Source organism: Oreochromis aureus, linkage group 20, assembly GCF_013358895.1.
Source record: "Oreochromis aureus strain Israel breed Guangdong linkage group 20, ZZ_aureus, whole genome shotgun sequence".
Lineage (NCBI taxonomy): Eukaryota > Metazoa > Chordata > Actinopteri > Cichliformes > Cichlidae > Oreochromis > Oreochromis aureus.
In genome coordinates this window covers 17020796-17042819 of record NC_052961.1, presented here as the reverse complement: position 1 = coordinate 17042819, position 22024 = coordinate 17020796, and the positions used below count along the sequence as shown (strand labels likewise).

The 22024-nt window shown below is 38.7% G+C and overlaps 1 protein-coding gene across 1 annotated transcript in view; it reads left to right on the top strand.

Moving 5' to 3' along the window:
- Nucleotides 1-14089: 14089 nt before the first annotated feature.
- LOC120435219 (deoxynucleoside triphosphate triphosphohydrolase SAMHD1-like) overlaps nt 14090-22024 on the top strand; it is an 8700-nt gene continuing 765 nt past the window's right edge. The window contains exons 1-4 of the mRNA XM_039604327.1: nt 14090-14145; nt 20932-21092; nt 21184-21332; nt 21625-21698. Coding sequence (XP_039460261.1) covers nt 14137-14145; nt 20932-21092; nt 21184-21332; nt 21625-21698 — 393 coding nt within the window. The 5' untranslated portion in view covers nt 14090-14136. The remainder of the gene's footprint in view (nt 14146-20931; nt 21093-21183; nt 21333-21624; nt 21699-22024) is intronic.

Here is a 22024-nt window from a genome sequence, read left to right as displayed (position 1 = left end):
ATACAGTGAAATTACGATATTGTTATTTTTACAGATTCTCCATGCAACAAAGTGCACCAGAACTTTGAAGCCGTATGTCTTATTCCAGATGTTCTTTGGGCAGCACCTGTTAGCCTTCATGACCGGTATAGTACTAGTCTACCAAGTCATAAGCAGGTCACTAAAAGGCAAGTTAATTAATATCGTTGCTACACTATAAAAAAATTAAGTAAACTGAGCTATGTACTTCTTAACGTTTGTGTTTTACCAGTTAAGACAAAAAGCATAAATGACTAGTCTATAGTTCATTCTTTTTTTTAAGATCTTACAGTTATGCTTCATATCGACAGTTTACCGGTGGATGCATGGCTGGCTAGGGAAAAGAGTATGTAGAGTCATCCCATCATGACCAGTGAACAAAATAAGGACAGCCTATCCAGAACCAAGTAGCATATATACAGGTTTCAGGTAGATGAGCCGTGGAGAGATTTTATTACATATAGTTTACATTCTTACTGTCTTGTTCTACCACGTAATTTATGTAATTAATAGCTTGACAAGATTTAATAACAAACCAAAAGTTTTATGGTAACAACATAGTATACGTATTAATATGAACACTGGCATTGTTACAATAAAAATGATGGTGAAGTGCACAGCAAAACTGAATGCACTGTAGCAATTTTAACAATTTCGCCAAATTAGCAGATCCTAACACCTTCATATCAAAATTTGATCTTTTATAGCCATCGCCCACCCGCCTGTTATTGTTTGTTTATGCATGTTATGTCACTGTTGTCACTGCTCAAATGTCACTAAAATAAATGTTAGTGACATTTGAACTTAAGTTGAGTGTACATCTTTTTATTTGTAATGATGCAGCTACTTGAAACGTGAAAACTGTTGTGTTTGAAAACCAATTTGTTATCTGGGTAGTCTTTCTTGTGGAGTGTGTCACGTTCACTCTCATGTCCATGTCTTGGATTGAATCCAACACAGCAGAGAGAACATCTGTCATCATAGCTGCCATGTAGCAGTAGTCTTTTCCAACAGTCACTGCTCTGGCTCTGAATGTCTTGTGGACTTTGCTCCATTAAAGTTTGAACTTTGGTTCGCTAACACTTTCCCCATCTTGATAAACAGCCTGTTCAAAAACATAAATAAGAAAATATATAATTGATACAAAATTCCCAGCGTAACATAGGGGTGAGCGATAAGGCAAAAATATAATATCACAATTTTGTTTTCAACACCATTTTAGTTGTTTAGTTGTAAACTGTAAACTAAACTGTAAACCAGTTTAGTTTACAGGAACGAGCAGAGCACAAAGAATTCACTGTAGCACGATTCAAACATCTTCCCAGATTAGCAGATTGTGATAACTTCATATCTCAATTTGATTCTTTATTGTCATAGTACCCACCTCAAGCATAATGTGCTTACAATCTTAAGAAAGTTATTACAGTTTACATACTTGTTCCTTGTTTACATTGTTGTTATGATCCAGGGCAGCAAGCATGGAGGCGTGGATCATCACATCATATCCAAAATGTGTTCTCTTAGGGAGGTATTTGAGGTACATGGAGTGATATACCTGAAACAAATTTGAAATCAAGAATATCAGGTATATCTTGCCAATATAAGATTAGAGACTATATAAGTGAAATAAAGTAAATCTTTGTTATACCTCTAGTGTTTGTGTGAATGCACTTTGTCAGATGATCAAGGTCTTTCAAAAGCCGTTTGTCTGTCGCAATCTTCACAAGTGCATCTCTGGACTGTGTCATCAAGGGGGTTATGGGCAGATTGGTGATAATGTCTGTTCCCTGGCCAGTCATGTCAGTTGGTTACATAGTGTATTACTGATATCCATTTCTCCTTCAAAAGCAAAGCATCACCCTCACAAGTTTGTGTGCTCCACCACAGATGATTGATGATGGATGGATCCAAGCTCCCAGACCTTCACAAACCTTTCTCTTAGATTCAGCTGCCAGTTCTTTGGACACGCCTTTAGTCACATGCCAGGGATCAAATTGATGAAGCTTTTCGGGATTGCTGACCCTCATTTCTTTTACAATTTGAGGATGTCTGTCAGTGGAAATGGTTGAGACCTTCACTTTATGTTCCTCTATGGTCTTGAGAGCTTCTTTAAATCCTTTGATTTCCATGGCATTAGAGTTTGAAACTTGGGTGACACTTACTAATTGAAGTCCACAAATTTTTGTACTTTGTGCATCTAAAAAGGTGTATGTGCAGTATTTGGCTGAGTGTCCAGGAGGATCACACCTGTCATCTCCATAGAGCACAACGTCTTGTGATTTCATGGTAGTTTGCTCTTTTATCCACATTTTCTTAAGGATAGGAAGCACAAAGTTCTTTCTTAATGAGGCGCATGTATCTTCAATTATTGTTTTAAGGTTCAGGTTACTACAAAAGCACTCAAATTTAGCAAAATGAATGGCACTAAAAAAACGGATTCTGTTAAAAGCAGGTTTCCTTGCCCTTTATTGCCACTCAAAGTAAGCTGAGACTACCATCTGTAACTACAACTGTTATCACATGTGAGCTCGAGAGTCAACTGTGATCCTTCATTTTGAAGCTCTTTGATTTCTTCTTGTACAATCGGGGAGCCACACTTCATACAATGCTTAAGTAATTGTTTTAACTGTTGCTCGTAAACTAGAAAAGGTCTTATGTTTGTATGTGCAGTATTTGAAGTCTGAGATTCAGAGTGCTTTGAGACAAATTAGAAGAACTTAGAATGAATTCAGGGTCATACTGACTGCACAGTGACTTTGGTTCACTAGATTCATCATATGAAATGAACAAATCCTGGGAGTTACCATCATCCATGTCTACTTGTTTGTCCAGTTCAGTCTCCTGTCTACCTTTATAGGTGTGGTCCGTTGAGACTGGAAAGTGCACATCAGATTGCCATTGTACCGCTACATCTGACTTACTTATCTCAGTCTGGGTTGATGTATCTGTTTTACTTGATGAACACTGAACACTTACAGATACTTTAGGAGGTTCAACTGCTTCATTGTTTGTCTCCTCCATAACTGACACAGTGTCTGAGTTGTCGTCATCATTCACGAACATGTTGGCTACTGCAGAAGTGGGTTGTTGTTCACCATCATCCAGGAAATTGTCTAGTGTCTCATGTCTTATGTGTTTCTTAGCGTGGTTTTCACTTGCTTTTCGTGGACGCGTGGTCTCCTTATGGGGAAAAATTGTCGGGACTGCATTTGGTTTTAGTCTTTGCTTATAGCCAGACGCATCTGTGAGCTCTTTTAGCAACTGTGGTCAATTAAACGCCTTGAATGCATCAGGGCTAAAATGGCAAGAGCACAGCCGTGGGTCTTTTGGGAGTTGTATTCGACCGCAAGCATCTTCCAATTACTTTCTTCTTCTTTTTTTCTCATGACGAAAGCTGTGCAGACTTACATCTGTTCCTTTGTTGCCCTTTGACTGGACATTACAACCAAAAGCTGCACAATGCGGCATGGTAGTTCGTCTCCTGCAACAACAGGTTAGCTGAACGAAAGGGCCTGTACTGCCAACAACCAATATACGTCATCATCCCAGAATGCATTGTGTGCAAAAAAACATGGTCGCTCCCACAACTCCAAAATAGTTTTAAACAACAAAGATTTAATGAATAATGAAAACATTGTAGTTATTTTATTTTACTTTATCTGGTGTCTGGATCCCCAAGGAAATATTTGCCCAAACACCCTGGAGAGGACACAGGAAAGAAAGGTGAGTAATCACATCCCATAGTCACTTTTTTGCACCACTTTTTCTAGATTTTTCACACACATTTGCCCCAGCTCTCCAGGACCTGGCACCAAAAGGCTACCTACTGATTTTAAAATGCGCAATAAATATTCAATAAATAATTAAACTTGTCTGTGCTAATGTTCTTCATGTGCAAATCTATGCTCAAGGTGTAATGCTAAATAAAGTGCTAGATAAGGTGCTTTTAATCAAGTGCAACAATGCTCCTAGCGTGCTATAAAAGTTATAAATAATTGTAGTAAGAGTCCTCTTCCTTACGACATAAAAGATTTTCAACACTTCTGTTTAACCAGCTGCTGCCTGATAAGAGTCAGCAGCTGGTCTCTGTCTCTCTGTAATTCAGCACAATGAAATTCTCAGTCTCAGTTTTCAAGTTCTTACATGATGTAGCTGCCCTGTTCTGTTTACTGCTTCTGACTGACAGCTGGGATACAGATGACAGAAGCCATTTTTAGCTTGCTAGTTAACACATGGTAACGTCAAAATGTCCTTTCCTTTTATCTAAAGTAGAAAGGCTGCAAAAGATTGTTACCTTAAACCGGATACCAATTCGACAGTTACTTTACACTGCCTGTTGTTTTTTTAATGTTCTGGGTGATGGTAAGAATCTATCAGCTAAGTAAAAAGAAATGACAGTTCATCATTACTTTAAGAACTGAAGGTCAGTCAATCCGGAAAATTGCAAAAACGTTAAATGAGTCCCCAAGTGCAGTTGCAAAAACCATCAAGCACTACAATGAAACTGGCTCATCAACTTCAAAAATCAGGCCTTTATGGTAAAATAGCTGCTAAGAAACCACTACTAAGACAAAACAACAAGCAGAAGAGTTTTGTTTCGGCCAAGAAACACAATGGATGGATACTAGACGAGTAATCTTTGCTTTGGTCTGATGAGTCCAAATTTTGAGATCTTTGGTTCCACCTGCAGTGTCTTTGTGCAATGCAGAAAAGGTGAACGGATGGTCCCTACATGCATGTTTCCCACTGTGAAGCATTGAGGAGCAGGTGTGAAGGTGTTGGGGTGCTTTGCTGGTGACACTTTGGCGGATTCATTCAAAATTGAAGTCGCACTGATAGTATGATAGTTAAAAATGATTCTGAACCTTTGCTTACGAAAATGTAAATACATTGTGTGGACAGCAGTATAACAGCACTGATGTCATGATTGATGGCAGGTGTGCAAACAGGTAGCTGGGAGGAGCACCAAACCCCTTGGCAACACAAACAGAGAGGTAGATAACAAAAAGGTAGAGAGACACAGAAGTGCACGATCATAAGGTGCACTGTGCAAACACTGATAAAAGGTGAGTGTCTTCCAGGTAAATGGGTGTGTGTATTTGTTCCATTTTCCAAGCAAAATGGTCTAGAAACAATTGTAACTTGAGCTATAATGTTTAACACACTTTGCACTGTAATTGTCCAAATTGGCATAAATAGACAATTTATCCAACAAAGCATGATATGACTTTTATCAATTTATTTTATTAAACTGCAAGAAGTCACAAAATGTACTGCAAGACATCAGAATTTAAAAATATTGTGTCACAATTTTTAGCACTACAGAAAGAAAATGCTGAATCATTCAACAGTGTCCTAAACTTCAAATAACTTAACTACAGTTAATTTGAATGAAATCTAAGGTTATCTGGTAATATGGTGTTTATAGGGTTTTCTGTTTCTGGCAGGGTTATGGGGTCAGAACCATGACAGTTTTCACCCATATGGAAAAGATATATATAAATCTTATAAAGTTTGTATCTGTCTTGTGTGAAACTTGTATGAAAAGCATACAAGAGTGAAAACAGATATAAAATCCCTAGAAAAATTATATAAATGAAACTTGTATGTTTTGGATACTTTCTAAAACAATATATGAAAGTGGCCACTTTCATGAGTACGGATGGGTATTGATAAGATTTTAACGATTCCGATTCCATTTTCGATTCTGTTTAACGATTCGATTCTTTATCGATTCTCTTATCGATTCTTATTTTTTAAAAAGAGAACACTAAGGTCGATTAGCTTAGAATTTTGTTTTATGTCTTCTCTTTGAACAAGATAGAAATTTAGGAGTAACATGGCCTTACAAACCCAACAGTGAGATCTTAAGAGATCCAGCCTACGGCTCTTCAATGGGGTGTCACAGGGTCCCCAGGGAAAATTGTAAATGTAAAATAATAAAATAAATATTCTTCTGTAGCAATAACAAAGTATAACATAAATTATTCTGTAGCAATTACACAAAAATATCCAGTAATGTCCCTGCCTACAATTAAACACATTCACTTACCATCTGCTGTGGCAGATAGTATGGCTGCAAGGTTTTTACCACAAACTTAGTCACTGCTCGGTGACATTCGGGCCTGAAAAGAGATGCTACCGGTGGACTGCAGCGACAACTGCCAGCGAGCACCAGCCAGACTGTCTGTCTCTCTCATCACGGTCACCTAAATGCACAGTAATGGCAGGTTTTGTAATAAAGCAGATCGCGCTAACATGATATGCACTGTTAGCTGATTATTTACCTGCCGCATTAACGGGAGAGGACGTGCAAACCGCTGCTGCTGGGTTGAGATTCACGAGTCCGGAGCGGAATTAAAAACACGACATTCATTTAAGGTTATCGCGTGTTTTGTGAGCAAATGCTTTTGCATATTCGTAGTGTTTCCTCCCTTAAATGAAATATCTACTTTGCAAATATTGCAAGTTGCCCTGTTGTCATCCGTTCTGGTAAAGTATAACCAAACTTTTGAGCGTTTGAGCCGCTTAGGCGCGTGTTTCCTGCCAGGTACGCTCCGACGCCCGCAACGTGGTGGCGTCATTCGGGCGACTGGAATCGATAAGGAATCGTTTGCAAAATGGCAAACGATTCCAAGGAATTGAAAAGTGGGAACCGGTTCTCAACAAGAACCGGTTTTCGATACCCATCCCTATTCATGAGTGAATCATATAAGCCTTATATGATTCACTATATGTAGTAGGCCACATCTTATGCAAGTCTTTTATAAGTTTTTTCTATTTCTTTTCCATATGGGCAGTTATTGTTTTTCATTAATGTGTCCAAATCAAAGATGAGTTACTGACAGTAAGAAGTACAAAGACCTCTAGCGTTGCGTTGTTGCCAGGCGCTTGTGAAATACAGTTTGCTTCATTAGCCAGTAAGCGTGAATCAGGTCCAGCTCTTCATACTGGAGACTCTTTCTTGGATGTCTGCCACTGTGATGTTTACTGGATCTTGTTCAGTGAGGTTGCTGTGGTCTTCTCTTAGATCCACTAAACACTGAACATTGCTGTTATGTGTTTCCTCCTTGTCCCATATACTTTTCCAGAATTGCAAGCCTTGGTGGAACTGTTCTCATATTGTTCGCCTACCTCCGAGCGTACACCTTGGATCATTCAGTGGAAAAAGTCTGGTTTATTCTCCTGATGGTGTATTTTTATGGTTATTCCTTCTAGAAACCTGATTGCTAACCTAGCTAGATCACAGAAACCAGGAAACTAGTTAACGTGTTTTATTAACATTAGTTGTCACTATTTTCCACAGTGGAAATGCTGCAGAAGATTGTCAACTTAAATCAGACAACAATCGTATAGCAACTTTACTACCTATTGTTTTTCATATTCTGGGTGATAAAAAAATCTTCTGAATCTGTTGGAATGAACAAAATCAGAATATATTTTTCATACACGCTTGAATTATATGAGCTAACAGCACCAAATTGAGTTGCTGAACAGTTCTCAGCTCCCACTTTCTCCATAGCAGGAAATGCAATATTTATGTGTGATGTGAGCCTTCAGGTGACCCTTTCGCGTTTAGCCATGAGTTGTATCAAAGTACTGTTAAAAGTGTTGTCACATCACAGTGTTGCCTAATAAAATAAGTATCCTAACTTGTCAGAGTTTTGTTGCACCAAACACCTACATTATTTTGCAATTAACTGTTGCCTTTTGGTTATAGTGTAAATTACTCTGCATCATTTAACTTAACAGGCCTGACCAGCAATGATGCAAAGCTATGCTTAGGCCTCAGTTGCATCTTCAAACAGCAGACTTGGATTAAAGATGGTTAGCAGTAATTTATTGTAATACGTGAAGAGGTAGGGATGTCAAACTTATCCATTTCGAAGTTTAAAAATCTAAAAAAAATAAAAAAGTAAAAAGTATTTTTTAAACATGAAACTCTTATCCCTCATCTCTTTTTCTAGTATTTTGTTCTTGTTCGTGTTTGCAATTCAATTTTCTTCTGGGTTTAAGTAAGTCCCTGCATTTTGGTTTAATCTGATCCTCAGAGTGTGTTCTTACCAATCTAGAAAAGTCCTTTGCTGAGCTCCAAAGGTTCCCCTCTATCTACTATTCCTAATGCCTTTTCCTTTACCTTGAAGAATTGCCCTGGGAACTGAAACAGAAAATGGATTACAAAATGTGCTTCTTAGACACAAGGTGTTTTTAACCCGTTGCTTCACACAGAAATCAAAATAAAGGAAAAACACATGCTTATGCAGCATTTTAGAAAGTCCTACAAATACCTATGTAATGATATCACTGTAAAACTGTGTGTTTTGTTTTGTGTGGGCCTGCAAAGGTCATGTTTGTTAGGAAAATGTTCCTCTTAAAACACACATTAATTTCTAAATGAGTTTTGTTTACATTGCAAATAATTTCAGAGAATCAGGTAGGGCTGTTGTCTGAAGTTGTTTCATAATCAGATACTCAGTGACTCACATTTTCACTTGTTTTTGGTTAAAACAAGAGGGAAGGTCAGTGACACCGAGTGACAAATCATTTCACAGAATCAGGTAGGGCTGTTCTCCGAAGTCAGATACTCAGTGCCGTATGTTTTCACTTGTTTTTGGTTAAATGATAACATGGACCCAAGACATATGATGCCCATTTCCTCTCTCTGACACCATCTAATTATTTTGCTGACTGTAATAGTTTTGCACTCTGACATATTCATTCTTAATTAAGAATTTCAGCACGTCCTCTATGGGACTGTTAAAATTAGAGAGCAACATTGGAAATGTTTTAAAACATACCATTTTAAATTGCTTAATTCTCAAGTGAACGCATAATGGCATGAACAGAAACAACTTTAGAAACAAGTTATGTCAAAATCAAGTCAAAAGTCAAAATGATAAAATAAAGATTCAGTGTCAGAACAATATTACATCCATAAGTAGTCTTAATGCTTAGCATGAATTCTTTCAAATATGATAAAGATGAACATGTTCTGTAGTAGGCAGCATGGTGGCACTGTTGCCTCACAGCAAGAAGGGCCATCACCTGGCTGGATCCTGTGAGGGCCAGGGTGTACCCTGCCTCTTGCCCTATGGTAGCTGGGATAGCAGGTTCTTTCTGCGTCAAGAGGGAAGGTCAGTGACACTGAGGTAGATTTTCAAATACTGAATTTGCTATACAAATTGGTATCTAAATTATGACTTCAGTGAGCAACTCTTGCTTCCTCCATTGTAACAAATGTAATATTCGTTTTGCTGTCAGCCATCAGATAGTTCTTTATGTTATCAAAAATAGACACCACTTTGCAATTAGCTTGTGATAATTAAAATTGATGGGCTGGACTGGTTCTTAAATAGCACTGTTTTACTCAATCTGAGCACTCAAAGAGCTTTATACAAAATGTTTCATTCACCCATTCACGTAAGCACTTTCTTTCTCACATTTCCACCGATGGATGACAGACACACCTCAGGTTCTACACCAATATGAGGCAAAATTTCTGTGGGTGATCTGCTGTTGATAGTAAACAGTAAAAGCGAATGACTGAGAAGGCTGGAGAGAGAGATTAGTGGGAAGTGAGAGATTGGCAGGCTTAAGGCTTAAAGGACCCGCGAGTAGGAACTGGTGGCTGCAGCTAAAACTAAACCTTTCTGGCAAATTTTGTCACGTTACTGGGTCTGTGACCCAGTGTTTTCATGTGTTTTAGTTATATTCTTTGATTATTGTATTTCATGGGCTTTGGTTCTGCTTTGGTTTTAATCTTTGTCCTGGGATTTTGGTTTCTGTTATTTTGCCTTTTGTCGTGTTCCTTGTCTTGTCATGCTTGTCTTCATGTCCCCTCTGTCTCCCTGGTCAGTCATGTCTCTCTGTCTCAGTGTCAAGTCCACGTCTCTGTGTTATATTTCCTGTTTTAATTTGACAGTCTTTTGTCTCATATCAGCGTATTCTGTTTTGCTTCCTCCCTGTCTTGTCATGTTTAATTAGTCCCAGCTGTGTTTCCTTCCTGTCTCCTGGTGCCTGATTACTCCCTGGTGTATTTTAGCCCTGTGTTTTCCTTTACTCCTTGTCGCGTTGTTAACCTAACCTACACCCTCATAGCTGTGTGCCTCCCGTGTGTCTCAGTATAGTTTTGTATTTTTCCCTTTCAGCAAATAAAGCTGTATTTCTGAGTTTAAGTCGCGTTTCCATGCGTCTGCATTCGGGTCCTTTTCCTGCCTGCTGCACAAATCCTACACTGGCTGGAACATAAATGTAAAACAGCCTTTTCTTAGCGCCAGGGTTTCTTTGTCTCACTGGGCTACAGTACAAATATGGTCCAATGTAGAAGGTTCAATGTGACTGATGGACTTACTGTATAGATATGGGGGTGGCTTGTTCTAAGCTGACAAATACACAACTGTAATTATGAAAGCAATAGTCTGTTTCTAAATATACAGCACACTAAATCCTACACACAGGTATTGCAGCAGTGATGCAAGCACTGCACCCATAGATACACATACACAAATAGAAAGACAAAAAACACAGGGGTGGAGATTAAACACCAAACACATCTTATTATAAGGAGGAGAGCTTGAAGTGCATAGCAGTCAGTACTTGACATCAGTAACAGAGATATCGTTTTCCTGCAGACTGAAGTTCATCGACATGGCCAAGGTAATTAACACACACTTAACACTATTATATATGAGATACTTCAACTTAGGGTTTTTAATGGCAGTTATCACAGGTGAGTATGTATTAAAATGATTGGTCTTATGAGTATAACATGTTATCGATACAATTTCATTAAGAAAGCAGAAAGTTTTTTTTAAAAAAAGGAAAAACATGCAGGTATAATGTGAAGAACATTTTGCAAAAGGCTCCTATTTCATTTTTTTGTTCACGCATCTTTACTTTGTGAGTTAGTGTTGGAATTTTGCATTTGATGTTGTTATTTTATTAATAGAGGCAGCACGGTGGCACGGTGGTTAGCACTGTTGCCGCACAGCAAGAAGGTCCTGAGTTCAATTCCACCATCAGGCCGGGGTCTTTCTGTGTGGAGTTTGCATGTTCTCCCGTGTTTGCGTGGGTTCCTCCGGGTACTCGGCTTCCTCCCACCATCCAAAGACATGCAGTTTGAGGGGATAGGTTAATTGGATAATCCAAATTGTCACTAGGTGTGAATGTGTGAGTGAATGTGAGCGTGAATGGTTGTCTGTCCTTGTGTGTTGGCCCTGCGACAGACTGGCGACCTGTCCAGGGTGTACCCCGCCTCTCGCCCTATGACAGCTGGGATAGGCTCCAGCGCCCCCCGCGACCCTGGAAAGGATAAGCAGAAGCGAATGGATGGATGGATGGATGGATGGATTTTATTAATAGTTCTATTCTGTCTTTTGTAAAGTTTTTGATTTGATATGTTGTCAACCATTATTAAAACATTTTTTGTTCAAAAATCTGATTTACAAAAAGAAGAATTTATGGTTCCTGTAGTGAACAGAACATTTTTTTGTTTATTATGAAACAAAATCAACAGTCAACTTTAAACAATCAGTTTCTATAAAGTCAAACAGAAACATAAAAAAAAACATTTCAGCTCAATATTGCAACAATGCACAAAGTCTTCACATTTAGCAATAATATTAATTATTATAAAACACTGTTTCAAAAACTTGAATATATTAATTCCACAAATCATAGAAAATTATCTCTACCTCTCTGCCTGCTGCTCTTTTTCTGAATATGGAACATTAATATATTTTTTTTAAAGGAATTTTAAAAGGAATTTTTAAAACTAAAATTCAACTAATAATTTAAACGTAATTGAACACTGGCCCCAAATTTAATTAAAAAAAAAAACCCAGCTGGATTTATTGATTTGATGAAAACTACAAAGACACTGGGCACTATAAAATGTAAATAAAATGTGTAATAATTTGCAAACCCATATTTTATTCAAAATAGAAAGTTTGTTAAGTGTTTAAAATAATTAAAACAAATGTTACTTTGAAATTGATGGCAGCAACATGTCTTTGGAGAGAGGCGTGTTTACCACTGTGTAGTCTCTCGTCTAACAGCAGACCCATTTACTTTTAAGGTTTGGAAACTAAGGAGACCGGTTGCTAGGCTTTTGCTTGACACCGAGTACTGTACACTAAAACGTGCTGCCTTGCCACTGCTCATCAAAATACATGCACAAACGAAAATTGGCAAACCAACTGTAAAATTATTTAAACTATACACGAAAACAAACCTTCCCTATTAATGCCGAAATATGACCAGAGTGACTGACAAATGAAAACTTTGACTGTTTACCTCAATTAAAAATAATCTTAATTTTAAACACTCAGCCAAAATGTAGTGTAGTTAATTTAAAAACTGCAAATAGGAAGCAAATATCAGAATGTTGTTTCAAAGAACAAGGAACATTAGTGCACCACACACACACACACAGTTACTATACACTACACTCACACAGCAGCAAAATAAAATTAAACAGAATCACTGAAAATGAACCAGGTCAGTGAAACAATAGAGATAGCAGCAACTGGTTTGTTATGCATTGCACTGAATTATTAAGTGAAACAACTTCATAAAAGAAGCACATTGTTCATTTTAGTCACAGCTTGTTGTCTTTTACAATCTCAATGTTTTTTGTTCCTTCCCTACAGGGATTCAAAACATGTTAATTGTAATTATCGATAATCTGGTATAATAAATACCAGAATTGTGTAAGGTCTGTTTACATCATTATCATGGACCAACCAGCCAGGAACACACAGGCACAAATGTAATCTTCAAAAAATGGGTTTTATTATACCCCAAAAAGGACAAGATGATTACAAAAATTCAAAATGAAAAAAACCAAACTTTTTTAAGGACCAAGTGGGCACATAAAAGAGGTTAACTTAACAAAACTCTACTCAAAAGTCACTTAAAAGAACACAACTCAACAAACTGACCTCCCCAAATGAGAAACAGCTCCAGTTATATAGCAAATAAATAAACCATTATATACACCAAAGGTGAAAACTATAGAGATAACAGCTAAACATCATTCAAGAAGAACCCAATTCCCCCCTACATGATCACAATAGATGGTCCAGTCCATTTTATTGGCTTCTGCATTTAAACCAGCTCCACCGTCAGCCTCCTCTTTCACCCAAACCAGGAAGGACTGGAGCAGAGGCCAGGTAACTCAAAAAGAACAGAAATATAATTAATATAGCATATACCCATATAAAATAACAAACAATGCAAAACAGAGTCTATGCCACCATTTGGACTATAGCTCCGTGCTGTCATGCATTACAGGTAAACTCAAAATATTAAATTGGCTAACTTATGATCACAGAAGCTTTAGAGGACAATGTAAACATAAGACAAAAAGTTAAAATGAATATTACCCAAGTATTTCAATTGTGTGGTTGCATGCAGCCATCACACACTCCCCCCCTTCGGCATTGAGCTGGAACAGCGAGAGAGATAGCCCGCTGTGCAGTTATTCTTGCCTGCAATGTGCTGGATGGTAAAACGGAATGGCTGCATCATGAGGTACCATCAGGTGATTCTTCCATTTGTATCCTTCATTTTCTCCAACCACTGGAGCACCTTGTGGTCTGTCTCCAGTGTTAATTCCCAGCCTAGGAGGTAATACTTGAGGGAATCAATCAAGTGCCCACAACTGGCTTTGTAAGCCAGCTAATGAGCACTGATGCATTTGTGATCTATTTAGCCCAGAAAAATGAAGGCCTTTTACTACTTTTCCAAACCTACTTTGAGTCCTGAGACTCGGGTGTTTGATGTCATTTTTTTGGTCATAAGCTTTGCATTTTACTTTCTAATTTTCAATTTCTATTAACATAATTATGAATACTCAATTGAAAGTAAATAAATCCTACACACAGGTTTCACAGCAGTGATGTGACAATGTGGAATTATGTAACAAGGAGGAGAGAAAGCGCCACATCCGCAAACAGAGAAACAGAAACACAGAGTGAGAGCAAAGGGTGGAGGAGGATTATAAAACACTAAACAAATATACCTGTATAAAGCGAGAGGAACTTGCAGTACATAGCAATCAAAACTTGATGTTGCTGACAGAGACATCCTTCTTGTGCAGACTGAAGTTTAATCGCCATGGCCAAGGTAATTAAAACAGACTTTACAATATTACATTTTAGGTTTTTAAATGGCAGTTTGTGTGATGTCTGAAAATTGTTGGTCTTCTATACCTGATTAGAAGTGCTCAATGTAAGCATTATTATTATCTGTGACCTGCGATAAACAGTGATGTTTTTATTTTAACTTTTTTTAAAATCCATAGTCAATCTTAAATAAGATCCCTAAAAAGGTTATTACTAGTCATTACTAAAAACAGGTCCTATGTTAGCACATCTATGCATACACAGAATTTTGTTCTGTGTTGAAGAAAGATTGTAATTTGTATTTATTTTTTTAATGCACAACAGTCCAAAGGTCTCTTGGCTTCCATCAGATTAGTGTCAGTTTCTTTTTGTGTTTAGAGGAAGGCCAATAACACTGAGGTTTATATACTCAAATGTATCCCTGCAGTTAAATTGGCTGTCCAAGCACATGTTTAAATACCTTCCAGTAAAAATGAGCCTGCACTGCACTTGCTCCATTTTTGAACCAAAATGGTTTTGAAACATTTGTAACTTCATCCTAAAATTTAAACTACTTTGTACCTGAACTGTCCATCCTCAACATGTTTGTCTACAAGCTTGCAAAAAGTGAGCATATAAAAAGTCTTCTTTTTTCACTGAATAGCCTTTTTTATATTGGACTATATTTGGTTAGGCCAAACTAATCTAGTGGTTACTATTCTGTCCTTGCAATGAGTTCTCATTTTCAAAGCTCATTGTTTCTGCTTCAAAGCAGAAGTGGGCTCATAATTATCTAATAAATAAGTTAAAATGTCCTTACCTCCCCTACAAAAGAAGTGCACACTCAAACCTTTCACTGGATTCATGAAGCATGTGCAGTGACCGGTTTTGCTCACAATAACTGCATAAGGGGAGACAAATAATCCAGTCTCAAGAAACAGAGGAGCATCATGTCATGATGCCATCCCCACAGTTTTTTGATTTTATTTCAGTAAAGGTAATACATACTATTGATGATATTGTAAAAGTGAGTGGGATTTTTTGTTTTTTATGTCTTGATTGGCTGCATCAGTCTTGTGTTGTGGCTCCCTGTGGAGGTCTGAAAGGGAAATTCCAAGAAATATATGTGTAATGATGTCACAGCAAAAATAACAGAGTGGGTGGGGTCATATCTACCAACTGTCTTCACCATGACATTAGTGTAAACTAGCTACTGATCAAGAGGCACAGTGTCAGTTTGGAACCAAAAGGCATTGACAGTGAAGGTATTTTAGTGGTTTACTTTATCAGACATGTATTTGTAGGAGCTTCCATTAAAGCGCAATTTCAGGTTTACATGGTGGAATAGTTTGGAATAATGCAGCTCTTGCCTCTGGATAGGTCTACCTGATACCCCCATGTTGGTCTTCTGCCCTCTAGAGGCCTAGGTCTGCATATATCCCACAACATGCTAGAATGGCAATTTATAACATCTAGCCTGCAAAATGCAGTTTTTGTTTTAGTTGTGAATGTGATGCTATTCCTTCATTAGTTTGTTTGAAGTCCTAAGTACGTGAAATAAAATACGTACTTCCCCTAATTCTCCTAAGCATTGTACTAATTTACCATTTCATACCATAAAATAGTCACACAGTGGGCCCATGTATTCAGAACCATTTATTGCCAGTGTTGGGGAGTAACGGAATACATGTACCGCCGTTACGTATTTAGAATACAAAATATGAGTAACTGTATTCCGTTACAGTTACCGTTTAAAAAGGTGGTATTCAGAATACAGTTACTTTGTTGAAATAAATGGAATACACGGCGGTACTTTCCTGTTTCATATTGTCGCGGGTCAGGACTGTTTGGGTTTGTTTGACAGCTACGTAATGTTGTTCCAGGCGGCAGCGTTACGGTTGCCATGGTTACAGGGTGACGCTCTCTCTCTCTCTGCGTGTTTCCTGGGTGAGAGAGCTTTTTGTTGTTGTTGTTGTGCTAAGCTAAAAGGCAGAATGCTACAGGCATAGCTCTAAAGAATGTAGCCTGATGGGCAGTGTAGTCCGTGCTGCAGCGAGAATGGACTGCCATACACGTTATGTGTCTGTGAGCGAGGGAGGGAGAGAAAGGAAAAGTCCGAGCTGTCACGGAGCAAAAACGGGAGCTGGAAGCATGTAAATATAATAATAATCACTGCAGCCAAGAAGAGTGCCTGACGAGCCCAGCTGTAAGTAAGCTATTAAGACTCGACTGTACACTGTGTTCGTGTTTTCCTCCGGAAACAATAAGTTCCGTTAGAGAAGCCTTTCAGCGCCTCTCTGTCTCCCGCAAGCAAAGTTGACCCAGACAACAAAGTAAAGCTAGTTGCCCGACACGGAACCCACCGTATTAGCCAGAGGTCCCTTTACTACGTTTCGGTGCCGCGGACCTTCAGTAACAGTAATAAATCACAGCAATAGTACATTCACGTAGTTGTAAACAGCACGATAATATATTAAGTAATCCAAAGTATTCAGAATACGTTACTCTCATTGAGTAACGTAACGGAATACGTTACAGAATACATTTTGGGGCATGTATTCAGTATTCTGTAATGGAATACATTTTAAAAGTAACCTTCCCAACACTGTTTATTGCAAAGTTGGTTTAACAGTATTGCCAAAATGTTGAAGGTTGCTTTGTTACATGTTGCCACCATTTGGAGGTACAGACTGTGGATAGGAAATAGGAAATTCCAAACCTCTTTACTGTAGGGAGGAATTGGGCTCTTACCAAGCATTATGAAACACAGGGGAGTTTGTCAATCTTTTGTTTAAATAGTCTTTTAGTCATTGTGAATAAACTTCTGTATTTGTGATTTTTGTGTAGAAGCCTCAGAAGTGATAAATAGAATATCGTTGTCATATTTTAGTTATGAGTATCGAGTATAAACTAATTAATTAATGCTTGTATGGTCAAAGGAGTTTGCAAAGAAAAGCATCTGGACTTCTTTAAGTTGCTTGAAGATGAGAGGTGAAACGTCTTCAAGCAACTTAAAGAAGTCCAGACGCTTTTCTTTGCAAACTCCTTTGACTACGATGACCTGGATGACTGAGAACCTTCACAGACATAATGCTTGTATGGTTTGTTCTTAGGGGAGGGGCTTAAGCTTTATGAGCCTGAGTTAATAGGGCTTTGGAGTTGACGTCACTGGAGGTGGGCCACGCCTCCCTTTCCGCCATGACAGTAGGCTAGACACAGGATACAGCTTCAGCTATGGTTCGTACGTGTTGTATTATCAGTTGCAACGTTTGATCACACGATCGTGAAGGCAAGAAGCTGGATAATGGGCTCTCTTTTCATCGTTTTTCAATCTGGAGGCAACGTGAGGGATCCCATGTATCCGATATTACTAAACAAAGACGTCAGGCTTGCATTGCAGCGGTGAGACGAGCGGATCGAGTTCTGTGCAATCCCCAGCTTTTTGTTGGTTTGGTCTCCGCATCTTCTTTCCGGTGAGTTCTAAATTAATTCATATCACTATTAAAATGCTTTTAGTGTTTTTTCAATGTGCTGAGGTCATAGATAATGAGATAAAACATGCTAATGTGTGATGCTGCAGAACCAGGTCATGTCATCATGTCGACTGAGTAGCTTATGATTTAGCATTATTGCAGGCAAACCAGCATATGAAATGGATGTAACAAATCCAGACTGGGCACCAACACTGCACATGGGCCTCTAAAAACATACTAAATTGCTTTCATTGTACACTAATCCGCACATAACTTCCAGATGAATCACACACCTGTCATGTGCACTAATTTTATCTTACAGGCTTTTATTATGCAGCTGCAGAGTCTGAAGGTTCTTATTAATAATAATAAGCATAATTCTTAAACTGGTTTGCTGTGTATGCGCTGACTCCACAGACAAAGGGCTGTATCGCGACCGATTGCGCCCAGACGCCAAGAGACGGTACTTTCAAAAATTGCGTGTGCATCGGTAATGTGGACCCGTATGAAATAAGGAAGCGGAGTGGAAACCCAGACGACCTACCGCCTTTGTCCTATCCCGATCTTTGCATACCTTGTCTGTGGAGTCAGCGATACACAGCAAACCAGTTTAAGAATTATAAATCCCTGGAGGCCCACATCCAATTCACGAACGGCTGGGTGCAAGATTTGTCCATCTTTATGCCTCCATGCTGTGAGTACGTTGTCGTTAAGACAAAGGTAAGTCGGTTTGAACATGATAACTTTCTAAACAACTTCCTTGTTACAGTTTTTGATTTGCACGTACAGCCAACCCATCTATATTAGCCTTGGTTCATTACAGACCTTTTATTAAAAGTGGTTTTGTGTGTTTCAGGTACTGCACTCACAACAACTGAATGAAACTGCACTGTGACCTCGTTGTGTGGACACAGAGAGACCTTCTGTCATCGCATCTTCCCTGATGTGGATTTCTGGGAACCATGTTTAAAAGCAAGCACAAGACTTCTTTCTTAAAGTGTCTTCCTGAACTTGTTGGGAAATACTTCTCCAAACAACGTGCTGCTCTAAATAGCCTGTAATGTTTCATTTTGTGGTTCAAGATTGATGCCAGCTGTGTGTTGCCATGTAAATAGTTTGCATTTCGTTTTTATGTACTTGCTAAGTACATGTGAACAGATCAAGAATAAAAAACAAACAAACATGTATACTATTCTTTTCTGTTTTATTGAAACTACTTCACACAAAGTACAATTATTTACAATGAACCACACATGCAACACAACAGCTTTATGAATACTCAACAAGAGCAAGTTTCATTTGGCGCTGGTTTGACAACCACACTGGGGCACATATTCAGCAAAACACAGCAAACCTTAACAATCTTATCAAGCAGTCTTGTGTTTATTTCTGCTCTGCCCTGTTCATTGCACACACAATACTTCGTCTGCCCTTTAGCTTCCGTGATGCTGTCTGTCCGATCACCACTGTCCACATTTACAGCTGGTACCTCAACCTCCACTTGTCCAACACAACTGCTGTCCACTGCCTCCATGACATGGTGATTTTGTGGTCTTCATCGATTACTTCTGCACGGGGCACACCTTCAGACTCTGCAGCTGCATAATAAAAGCCTGTAAGATAAAATTAGTGCACATGACAGGTGTGTGATTCATCTGGAAGTTATGTGCGGATTAGTGTACAATGAGAGCAATTTAGTATGTTTTAGAGGCCCATGTGCAGTGTTGGTGCCCAGTCTGGATTTGTTACATCCATTTCATATGCTGGTTTGCCAGCAATAATGCTAAATCATAAGCTACTCAGTCGACATGATGACATGACGTGGTTCTGCAGCATCACACATTAGCATGTTTTATCTCATTATCTATGACCTCAGCACATTGAAAATAACACTAAAAGCATTTTAATAGTGATATGAATTAATTTAGAACTCACCGGAAAGAAGATGCGGAGACCAAACCAACAAAAAGCTGGGGATTGCACAGAACTCGATCCGCTCGTCTCACATGCAATGCAAGCCTGACGTCTTTGTTTAGTAATATCGGATACATGGCATCCCTCACGTTGCCGCCAGGATGGAAAAGCGATGAAAAGAGAGCCCATTATCCAGCTTCTTGCCTTCACGATCGTGTGATCAAACGTTGCAACTGATAACACAACACGTACGAACCATAGCTGAAGCTGTATCCTGTGTCTAGCCTACTGTCATGGCGGAAGGGGCGTGGCCCACCTCCAGTGACATCACGCCCAAAGCCCTATTCTCCTGAGGGTGGAGTTCAAGGTGGCTCTGTGAGAATAAAGGCTTGTTGGAATTATCTTTGGTTGATTTATAAGTTTTTCTCATTTTTTTAACAGTGTAAGTTTGTTTGCACAAGATTCTTTTTGGTTGTTCATACCACCAACCTGTGCACCCTGACTATCAGTATTTCTTTTTTTGTAAATAAATTGTACATCAGGTGAAGAGAATCCCTGGTTTCACCACATCTGCAACCCCCTTACTGTGCCCTCTGGATAAATTTTGTTCCACTTGAGTCTCAGTCCTAAAGAGCTCACACAGTCACAGAAATTTGTAATATTTTACCCCCCCCCCCACCTAGCTTTGGAGAATAAATGGGTGTGTGGGTGCAGTCCTGAGCAGCACTCAGCATTACAAGCTTTACTGTTACCTTTTAGTTTTTCAACAGCTGTTATTAAGCCATCCACATGTACCTTTTTAATGCTTATGGTATACTGAGCCTGTTGGCAGTCTATAACAAATAAGAAGTGAAATGCAGTAACAAATCAAATTAAGGGAGAATAAATTTAAAAAAAAAAAAAAAAAAGACTCAGCGCTAGTACTCATCTTTAGATAGACACAGTTTATCAAAAAAATTTCTGTCAGGGGAATTTCCCAAATAGAAGGCTGCCAAAGTAAAACAGAGACACAGTGAGACAATATAATCAATCACATGTACATGGGTGAACGTCTCGAGAGAGAGTCACACAGTACTCTTCTTTATTGCAGGTTATATAGGACACAGCAGACGGAGGCAGTCTCCGCCTGTTCTCAGAATATAGATTGCAAATGCATATCTTGCTAAAGAATATAGATTGCTTAACAGACAAATGCATATCTTGCTAAAACGTTCTGTTCATACTTAGACTAAACATCTGCTTAAGTGGAACTTTCCGTTCCTCTTTACACAGAAACTTGTCTTCACAGGCATATGATAAGCATAGGCAAGGCTTCATGTTTATCAGGGTGAATCGTCATTCAGAGTTTACACAATCACAAGCAAAGCATATTTGGATAATAAACAAAATCTTTTCACATTTTCTTTCTTTTTTTCACTCAGGTGTTTAATGATCCCATTCATGGCCACATCGAGCTACACCCACTTCTTGTCAAGATCATAGACACACCTCAGTTTCAGAGACTACGAAAAATCAAGCAACTTGGAGGGGGTTATTATGTTTTTCCAGGAGCATCACACAACCGCTTTGAGCACTCAGTTGGGTATGTCAATATGTTTGGAGTTACACATTTTTTGATAAATTGTTTGTTTTTTCGGTTTGTTTCATGGTGAAGTGTGTGTTTTATGATACAGAGTCGGGCATTTGGCAGGAGAGCTTGTAAAAGCTTTGAGGGCAAAACAGTTGGAGGAGTTGGAGCAGGAGCCGTCAACGGACTCGGAATCCCTCATCAATGACCGAGATGTCCTTTGTGTGCAGATTGCAGGCCTTTGCCATGACCTAGGTAAATCATACACACGTTTTTCAGTATTACATGCATTATATTGAAGATGTAAGGTGGCTCCGTCATGTAGTCCATTCACCCCACCTTCAAACAAGTTGTTCTGTTTGAAAGTTGGAGGAGACTATGTTTTTTCCTGGAAATTTACAAAAGTATTAATAACCAAACCCGGGTGCAGGAATCAAATAGATTTTTATTTGATTTTTGTCAGTGCCTGACAGGAATTTATCACAAATCACCCACTCTGAAGTTCACACACATTCACCTGTTTTGTTTTGTTTTTCTTCAATTCAAGGTCACGGGCCCTTTTCTCATGTCTTTGATGGAATGTTCAACCCTCAAGCAGACCCAAGTGGTGAAAAATGGGAGGCAAGAAAGAAAAATATTAGTTTCAGTTTGTGTGAAATGGGTCATAGCAGTCATTCCAAAAACTGAAACATATATAAAAATACAGAAAAATGTTGACCACTTGAAGCACTACAAAACTTTATTTCCACACACTTTGAGCACTTTCTCTACTTCACATGGCCCACTGGGAAATACATATTAACAGAATATGCACATCTTTGGATTATGGGAGAAGTACCTGGAGGAAATCCAAAGTCCATACAGAAAAATATAACTTCACTGAGTTAGCTTCACTGACACTGAAGACTGAAAACTTAAAACAAACTGTCTCTGTCCAAAGTTAGGAA